The 9,990-nt window shown below is 43.5% G+C and overlaps 1 protein-coding gene across 8 annotated transcripts in view; it reads right to left on the bottom strand.

The window, feature by feature from the left end:
* Nucleotides 1-3,991: 3,991 nt before the first annotated feature.
* The window catches only part of LOC115461463, a 162,720-nt gene continuing 156,721 nt past the window's right edge, over nucleotides 3,992-9,990 (bottom strand). For 7 of the 8 annotated variants that reach the window (XM_030191276.1, XM_030191282.1, XM_030191279.1 and 4 more), the window contains one exon: nucleotides 3,993-5,407. In XM_030191276.1, coding sequence (XP_030047136.1) covers nucleotides 4,492-5,407 — 916 coding nt within the window. In that variant the 3' untranslated portion in view covers nucleotides 3,993-4,491. Of the gene's footprint in view, nucleotides 5,408-9,990 lie in introns of all 8 variants that reach the window. The other variant, XM_030191283.1, reaches the window with a different exon arrangement.

Below are 9,990 nucleotides of genomic sequence, written 5' to 3'. Positions count from 1 at the left end.
CAGGCACTAATTTGTGCAGCTGCTTATGTGCACCTGTTAGCTTAATGGCTCAGGGAGGCCTCCTGGTTCCAAGCATTATCAGCTGCCCTCTCCAGGATGCTGCTAGCAGTCCCTGTTGGAGAAGGAAACCATAAAGGTTTGCCACCATGTACTTATCTCAAAGTCTAGGGACACTGTTGTCTCATTTCTAGTAGGCCTCATAGGGCCCCTTAAATGAGAGACCTAACTGCTCTGCCTGGTTTTTGTCAGAGGACATTCTACCCTTTGCACAGAATCTATGGAAGTCAATTGTGAGATGCATTTTCATTTTTATCTCAAACCGCCCTTAGCAGTACAGAACTGCAGAGCCATTGGTTTGATGATAGGTGTGGAGTCCTTCTAACTGTGAATAAGTCCTATGAAATGAAGGGCAAGTAATATAAGGAAAAATTAATTCTTACCTGATAATTTTCTTTTCATTAGTCCCAACAGATCAATCCAGATACTTGTGGGTTGTGACCCTCTACCAGCAGGTGGAGATAGAGAGAACCTCCGAGGTTTGCCATATGTGGACCTGTGCAGCCAAGTAAACCTCAGTATGAATGATACCAAAGCAGTGGAATAGAAACAATAGAAAACTCTCCTGACATTGCCAGACCAATTGCCCAACATACTTCAACCACTTCTAACTTTATTTCTTTTTATTATTTAATCAAATGAAGGAACAATCAGAACAATGAAATCTGAAAAACTAACCAACCGAAACAAAACCGCAGACAGTAAATCCAGGTGGGGGGGGGGGGGGGGGGGGGGCTCTGGATTGACCTGTTGGGACTAATGGAAAGAAAATTATCACGTAAGAATAATTTTTCCTTCCATAGTGTCCCACAGATCAATCCAGAGACTGTGAGATGTACCCAAGCAGTCCTCAAGTAGGGCGGGACACCCCCAACCCGGCAGAAATCACTGACGAGCCAAACATCGCATCTTGCCGAGCTGCCACATGTACCCGATAATGACGAGTGAACGTATGGACTGAAGCCCATGTAGCGGCTCTGCAGATATCTTCCAGAGAAACCAAATGGGACTCTGCATAGGAGGAAGCCTGAGCTTGCATAGAGTGAGCATGAATTTGTGCAGAGGCTTGCTTGTCCAAAGTCACATAGGCCGAAGTGATGGCCTCCCGCACCCAATGGGCTATGGTAGCCTAGGAAGCCATATGCCCCTTCTTACTGCCTCCAAAAAGGACGAAGAGATGGTCAGAAATACGAAATTCATTGGTCACTTCCAAATACCTAAGAAGAGCCTGTCTCATGTCAAGGCAGTGAACAGCCCGGAATTGCTCGGGGTAATCTTCCCGGAGAAAAGCCGGCAAATGTGGGGACTGCCCCAAGTGGAAACAAGAAACTACTTTGGGCAAAAACGAAGGAACTGTCCTAATCGAAACCACCACCTCCGTAAAACGCAGGAAGGGGTCTCTTCAAGAAAGCGCCTGCAACTCTGAAATTCTCCGAGCCGATGTAATGGCTACTAGGAAAATCGCCTTCAAGGTGAAATCCTTAACTGTAATCCCCGATAAGGGTTTGAAAGGAGGACACTGAAGCGCTTTGAGAAACTAGATTAAGGTTCCAGGTTGGCAGAACCGGCACGTGCGGAAGATGCAACCAATTTACGCCCCTCAAAAAATGAACCACATCCGGGAGGGAGGTGATGGACGCCCCCTGAAGGCGGCTTCTAAAGCATGCCAGAGCTGCCACCTGCACCTTGAGAGAACTCAACGAGACAGATTCCTGTACACCGTCCTGAAGAAACGCGAGTATAACTGATACCGAAGCCGCTGACAATCCTGAACTCGCACACCATGAATCAAAAGTACGCCATACCCTAGCATAAGTTATTTATTACATTTGTATCCCACATTTCCCCATCTCTTTGCAGGCTCAATGTGGCTTACAATACATCATGGATAATGGAAATATAATAGAAAAATAGGCATTTCTGTTACCGGAAAGGAAGGCCCGCCTGTCACCTCGAAAGGACTGAGGTCTCTGACAAGACCTTGCTCTCTGAAAAGAGGCCCCGTGACCTGGACGGTAATGCTGTATATCCCTAAACTTAGGTCTAGGTCCTGCCGGTCACAGAAACTTGGACCTGTCCTCCGGGAGGCACTGGCCCTTTGAGTCACCTAGGTCCTTCACAATCTGTTCTAGGTCTGTCCCAAACAAAAGCTTTCCCCTAAAAGGAAGCCTCGCTAATCGTGTCTTAGAGGCCACGTCTGCAGCCCAATGCCTCAACCACAGCCAGTGGCATGCGGTGACCGCTAGGGAAACCTCTTTCGCCGAAGCCCTCAAAAGATCATAAAGAAGATGCACAAGGAAGGCTAAACTGGACTCTAAGGCCGGCAAAACAGCCATGAGCTCTTCTGAAGAGGAGGTTTTTTGTACCCACAATAAGCAAGTCTGCGCCGCATAGGAGTCACAAACTGAGGACTGCAGGGAAAGGGCCACTACTTCAAAGGACAGCGTCAAAAAAGTCTCCCACTTTTACTATCCTGAGGGTCCTTGAGCGCCGTGCCACCTTCCACAGGGAGAGTGATTTTCTTAGTGACCGCTGTGATTAAGGAATCCACTGTAGGACCTTCAGCAAGTCTAAGTCAGCAGCAGGCAGCACGTAAAGATGCGACATAGTTCTAGCAACCTTAAGCCCACTGTCCAGCGTATCCCACTGTGCCAAAATAAGGATCTTCATGGCCTCATGCACATGAAAGGAACGAGGTGGGCATTTGGTGCCAGACATAATAGAGGGCACCGGACCCGTTCCCCCTGACGAGTCAGGAGATGAAATGGCCAAAACCTAAAAAAACAGAACAATCAGGGAGGGAAGCTCTTCCCTGCGAAAAAGGCGGGCAGCCGTCAGATCATCCCCCTCCTCAGAGGGCAGGGTGACCTCATCTGCCAAATCCAAAGACTCTGAGGGAGAGCCCGGAGACAAAACCGGGCTATCTGCTCATCGGGATCCAAAATCTCCACCCAGGGACGTTTTGGCAAGAAAGACTGAGAGGCTGCCGCAACCAAAGTTTGCTGAGGAAGAGACGGGGCTGCCTGAAGAGAAGCTCCTGACTTCTTCAGAAGAAAGGCATTGTGGATTAATAAAACAAAATCCGGGGAAAAAGGAACTGAAAGGGACTCCCCTGCTCCCTCCATATCGCTTCCCTCCATCGGAGCCTGTGCCACAGAAGCACGATGCGCCTCTTGCCTATCTAACTCCACGTGCGGAGCGGGTCGCGCCTGAGAGGAAAAATGGCGCCCCGTCGACGCGTGCTGCACTAACTGCCCCGAGGAAACCACTGAAACTATCCCCTGCGCTTCCGACTCACCAGACGCCTCAGGGGAACCCCCGTCACGCTGAACACCCGCTGCGGGCTGACGGCAACAGGACTCACACTCCCCCGATGCTGCTCTCCGGCCCCCACACCGGGAGCAGTGCTTAGCCGCCTCAGAAGGCACTGACATGCTCCACAAACGCCTGCCACAAAACTGACTTGGCAGAACGTCTAGTTCCTTCATATGATTAAACAAAAACAAAGTCTCTTACCTTTTTATTTATTTTAGTCAGGAGAGAAAGGAAACACCGGATCAGGCCAACAGCCCCGGGCGATGGAGGAAAGGTAGGGGGAGACCAGGAGGGACCTGGCACCACCAGGTGTACACCACAAGCTGTAAACAGCCACTCAACCCCTGTCTGTGCTAAACTAGGCCCAAAGGACACCAGTAGCCAGATCAAACCAGCGCTGCACAGAGTTGTCCCTCCACCTGCTTGATAGAGAGAATACTGAGGTTTACTTGGCTGCACAGGCCCACATATAGCAAACCTCAGAGGTTCTCTCTATCTCCACCTGCTGGTAAAGGGACACAACCCACACGTCTCTGGATTGATCTGTGGGACTCTATGGAATCTGAAATTTAATCCTTTTTCTCTTCACTCTTCTTCAGGATAGTTGCCTCTAACCTTCCTGGGTGAAAGTGAAAAGGGGAAGCGACTACTGACATTGAATCCTTCAGGGACCACTAATATACCAAATCAGTCCAGGACTCTTCTATGCAATTGTATTTACCACAGACTAAAATGGACGATGACCCTAAATTAAGTAAAACGTAGATGGTGCAGTCAGAGCTGGTGTCACACTGGGGTACAGAGTTAGAAACCACAGTTATGAATAGTCAGTGCTAGGCACCCTAAAGCTTTGCATCAGTGACACCTATAAGCTTTACCAAGAGGCCCTTACAAGGCCGGGCCACAGATACTTTCCTTTCTTGTTCCCAACCTCCCAACCCCAAAATAGCCCTGGCTACATTTCAACTAACAGAAAGCTAAATAAAAGGCCCACAATGGTTTTTGAAAAATGTTCCTTTTTCACATCTCTAAACATTCAACAAAATGTATAAGGAACAGTTTCATTTTGTTTCCTGAGTAATGAGGGGATGAGAATGTCCATAATAAAGATGAGCACTGTTAATACTCCTCATCCTCATCTTCTCCTGCTGTTGCAGCTTCCAGGGCTGCAAGAGCCTCTGCCACATCTGCATCCTCAATATCCATCCCATTCAATTCCTCGCTGCTAAAATCTTCTGCCACGCCTTCATCCACCATCACAGGCTCCACCCACTGGCCACCAGGGTACAGGCCCTCTTTGAAATAAACATCTGAAAGTTCATTTTGATTTCTTCCTTCATAGCGATCAAGTACTCCATTGTTATCCAAAGAAAGGTATAAAGTATGACATTTCCATACTGGAAATTCCATGTCCTGCTCAGAATCTCTTCTATTGGAGTAACCAGCTTGACAATAATCATTTAGAATGCCATTTTGTACAACTATGGTGGCATTTGGCATTTCGAGTATTGCACTTTCTGTGAGAGAATTGTTTTCTTCGGTGGACACAGAGCTTTCATTTTGGATGCTTTCGGGTTCTTCAGAGGCCAAATCCACACTGGCATCTACTTCTGGGACACTTCCTCTGCCAGAGGAATTGTAGTGAGACAATGTCCTCGTTTCAAAGTCCCCTGGAACAACCGATTCAGAAAATGGGGTGAGATGTGCATCATTGCCAGTTTCTTTCATTTGTTTTGAGTCATAATTCAGAACTTGGTAGCACAAAGAATTAGAAACAAGTCCGTTAATAGCTGTATCACATTTGTCAACACAATTTCCAACACCTTCTTCATGGACATCACTTCCATAGTTTCTGTAACCAGCTTCTAAGTGGCTGAGTTTGTTATTATTTGCAGTTATCTTCTGCTCTTCATTCTGAAGTTTATGTTTCTGAATTACCATTTCACCGTCTGTGTCCGCTTTTTCTTCGTCAGTCTCTGAATCATTGTTACTGGAAATGTTGGGATTCAGTGCTTCTGGTGCATTAAAAATAAAACTAGAAGGAAAAAAAAAATCAAAAGAGGTTAGAAGGATTAATTAGTTGCTTATTAATTTTCAGCAAAATGGAATGACATGAAAGGGGAAATATCACCAAAATAGGATCCTAATTAAGAGTGTTTGGAGGTCAATTTGGGGCACTATGGGGGTACCATGTGTAAGCTAGGAACAAACCAAAACAGTTGGCACATCATACACTATGTCTAGTGTATTCAGGAAGACTGATTTTCAAAGCAAATTATGTGGCACAAGAGTGGTTAAAAGTTGCTCTGCTATTAGGGTCACTGGTTCAGTTCAAACACTTCATTATTCCATAAATATTAAAGGTGCTTTTAAAAAACATTTTTATGCATTTAAAATCTTTAAAGGTTCCAGTAACTATGTATATTTTTGTTACAATACTCCCCCAGACCTTGATATCCACTTGCCACATATCAGCTGCCCTCTGCAGGTGTAATTATATAGTCGTTTTTGCGCATATATGCCAATATATGAATGTATAATGCTTCTACGGAAATGAAAGAACCTGCACAGATACCTCCAGGGACAAACAAAAGCAGAGGCAGCAAAAAACGCAGATAAGACCACAGATCCAAATGACAAAGATTTTAATGACTGACCCGACACAGCTGTGTTTTGGCACTATGCCTGAATCAGGTGTCATAAGCTGGATGGTAAAGTCATCAGTCTGAAAAGGTATTAGCATTACACTCACATAAAAGTGAGTGATTTGAGTTGCAATGACGTCAGTGACTCTACTTATTTTAAGAATCCAGAATCTATCCCACTCTTAAATTTCCTAAATTTATACATCATATCCGTAACAGCAAAATATATTTTCTAATAATTGCACAGCTTCCTTAAACGGGGGATCATCAGAATATTTCATCAAGTCCACCATCTGGGGAAACCCCCAATCTTATAGTAGTGACAATCACTTCCTCATTGATCAACCCGTTTCTTTTCAATTTTATCACTCTTTTTTCATGTTACTTTTCTTTGATTTTCTATAACTAGTGCAGTTAATTTCCAAACACATTATCTTCAATTTTCTATGAACAGAGCAACAGAATTCATGATATTATTCTTCTTAAAACAATAATCCAACTTCATCCAATAAATTATGCTACTTAGCTTTTTAATTAATTTGCAGCAGCGATGTTTCTCCCAGATCAAACCTCAACCAACATGGCCAGGTTTCGAAAATCTTCTTCAGGGAAGAGGCATGCATCACTGAAATCGCACCAGCAAACAGAGAAAAATGGCTGCCAATTAAAAAGCTAAGTAGCACAATTTATTGGATGAAGTTGGACCCAACTTAAGTGCCTGAACCCAGCAACACAACAAAACCAAAGCCCGTAATGAACACTATACAACTCTTCTTCTCTACGATTCTCCTAATTTTGTAACACATAATCTCTTTCGATAATCACATTGCTCTGTATTTGTTTTCATCACCAGAGGTGGCTAACGCCTCACGGTACTATGTAAGCCACATTAAGCCTGCAAATAGGTGGGAAAATGTGGGGTACAAATGTAACAAATAATACCTTTCAAATATTTAAATGTCTGCATCATATCTTCACTGTCCCTCCTCTCCTCTAGGGTACACATATTCAGGTCTTCCAGTCTCTTCACATATGTCTTTTGGCGCAATCCTCATAACATTTTTGTCACCTTCCTCTGGACCACTTTAAGTCTTCTTACATCTTTATCAAGATACGGCCTTCAAAATGAACACAGTACTCCAGGTGGGGCCTCACCAACGACTTGTACAGAGGCATCAACACCACCTTTCTTCTTTTGGTTTCACCTCTGTCTATACAGCCTAGCAACACCCTGGCTACAACCACCGCCTTGTCACACTGTTTCATCGCCTTCAGATCTTTAGATACTATCATCCCAAGGTCCCTCTCCCTGTATGTGCATATCAGCCTCTCATCGCCTAACACATATGCCTCCCTTAGATTTCTACTCCCTAAGTGTTTCACTCTGTACTTCTTTACATTGAATTTTAATTGCCAAACATTAGACCATTCTTCTAACTTTTGCAGATCCTTTTTCATGTTTTCCACTCTCTCTGGGGTGTCCACTCTGTTACAAATCTTGGTATCATCCGCAAAAAGGCAAACCTTACCTTCTAACCCTTCAGCTCACATATATATTGAACAGAATTGACCCTAGCACCAATCCTTGAGGCACTCCACCTTTCCCTCCTCTGAGTGAATTCTATTAATCACCACTCTGGCATCTGTCAACCAGTTCCTAATCCAGTTCACTACTTTGGGTCCTCACTTCAGTCTGCCAAGTTTATTCAAGAGCCTCCCTGTGAGGAACTGTGTAAAAGGCCTTGCTGAAATCTAAGTAGATTATATCTAGCGCATATCCTCGATTCAATTCTCTGGTCACCCAGTCAAAGAATTCAATCAGATTCATTTGACACGATTTACCTTTGGTAAAACCATGTTGTCTTGGATCTTGTAATCTATTGGATTCCAGGAAATTCATTATCCTTTCCTTCAGCATCGCTTCCATTACTTTTCCAAAGGCTTACCGGCCTGTAGTTTCCAACTTCTTCTCTGCCACCACTTTTGTTAAGACAGCTCACATCCGCTCTTCTCTAATCCCATGGAACCTCCCCCGTCTCCAAGGACGTATTAAACAAATCTTTTAGAGGATCTGCCAGAATCTCTCTGAGCTCCCTCAATATTCTGATATGGATCCTGTCCAGTCCTATGGCTTTGTTCACCTTTAAATTTTCAAGTTGTTCATAAACACTTTCTTCCATGAATGGTGCTATATCCACTCCATTCTCATATGTACTTTTGCCAGTCAATCGTGGTCGTTCTCCAGGTTTTTCTTCTGTGAATACAGAATAGAAGTATTTGTTTAGCACGTTTGCTTTTTCCTCATCATTATCCACAAAGCAGTTCACAGCATCTTTCAGTCTCACAATTCCATTTTTAGTCTTCCTCCTTTCACTAATATACTTGAAAATGTTTTTGTCACCCCTACATACATTTCTAGCCATTTGTTCTTCCGTTTTCGTCAGACGTATATCTCTATTCGCCTTCTTTTAGTTTCATCCGGTATTCCTCTCTGTGTTCCTCTTCTTGAGTTTTTCTGTATTTCACGAACACCAACTCTTTAGTCTTTATTTTCTCAGCCACTTCTTGGAGAACCGTATTGGTTTCCTTTTTCTCTTGTTTTTATTTACTTTCCTTACATAAAGGTTAGTAGCCATATTTATAGCTCTTTTCTGCTTGGACCACTGCCTTTCCACTTCTCGCATGTCCTCCAAGGCCATCAGCTCTTTTTTCAGGAATTCCTCCAGGGTTCAGTTGGTGTAAATCCTCGTGCCCAGAACTGGATGTGGATCCCAGCGTTAAGCACTAATTCTATAAACAGTGCCCACATTGGTGCACCATTTCTAGAATAGTGCATAGCGCACTTTTTTTTAAAAAAAGAATTGAGTTCCAAGTTTAATTAAAATTTGATATAGCGCCCATACAATATCCTGAGTGGTTAACAACAATAATAAAAACAATAATCTTAAAAGAAAGGAACACCATTCTAAACAAGAAAAAACAAAAAAAACACACACACTCATTGTATTAGCAGATGTACTGATGCCTGCACAGGTGTCTCCACCCCACCCCAACCCTCTTAACATAATAGAAAACACTCCCCAATAAAAAATGAACTACCAAAGGCTGCTGTAAATAAAAAGGTCTTCAATTGTTTCTTAAAATGCAGTATAGATGGCTCTTAGCACACATCGAGCAACAGTGTATTCCACAAAGTTCATGGTACCCAGAATTACATATGAGTAGCCATACTGGGTCAGACCAGTGGTCCATCTAGCCAAGTATCCTGAATAGTTGCCAAGCCAAGTCACAAGTACCTGGCAGAAACCTAAATTGTGGCAACACTCCATACTACAAACCCCAGGGCAAGCAGTTGTTTCCCATGTCTGTCTCAATAGCAGCCTATGGACTTTTCCTCTATGGAATTTGTCCAAACCTTTTTTAAACCCAGATATGCTAGCCACTGTTACCACATCCGCCGGCAAACAGTTCCAGAGCTTAACTATTCGTTGAGTGAAAAAATATTTCCTCTTATTTGTTTTAAAAGTATTTCCATGTAACTTCGAGTGTCCCCTAGTCTTTGTACTTTTGGAACAAGTAAAAATTGATTTACTTCTACTCGTTCTACACCACTCAGCATTTTGTAGACCTCAATCATATCTTCCCTCATCCATCTCTTTTACAAGCTGAAGAGCCCTAACCTCTTTAGCTTTTCCTCATATGAGAGGAGTTCCATCCCCTTTATCATTTTGATTGTTCTTCTTTGAATCTTTTCTAATTCCGCAATCTTTTTTATTTATGTATTGCATTTGTATCCCACATTTTCCCACCTATTTGCAGGCTCAATGTGGCTTACAGAGGTCTGTTATGGCATTGCCATTCCAGTGAGTCAGATACAATTGGTGATGTAAAGAGATTGAGAGTGGGAAAGAGTTCTAAGAAAATAATTATTAAAGAAGAGTTTCAGACTGGTGAGGATTAGTGTGGATGTAAA

Source organism: Microcaecilia unicolor, chromosome 2 (genome assembly GCF_901765095.1).
Source record: "Microcaecilia unicolor chromosome 2, aMicUni1.1, whole genome shotgun sequence".
Classification (NCBI taxonomy): domain Eukaryota; kingdom Metazoa; phylum Chordata; class Amphibia; order Gymnophiona; family Siphonopidae; genus Microcaecilia; species Microcaecilia unicolor.
This window is presented reverse-complemented; position numbering and strand designations above follow the sequence as displayed.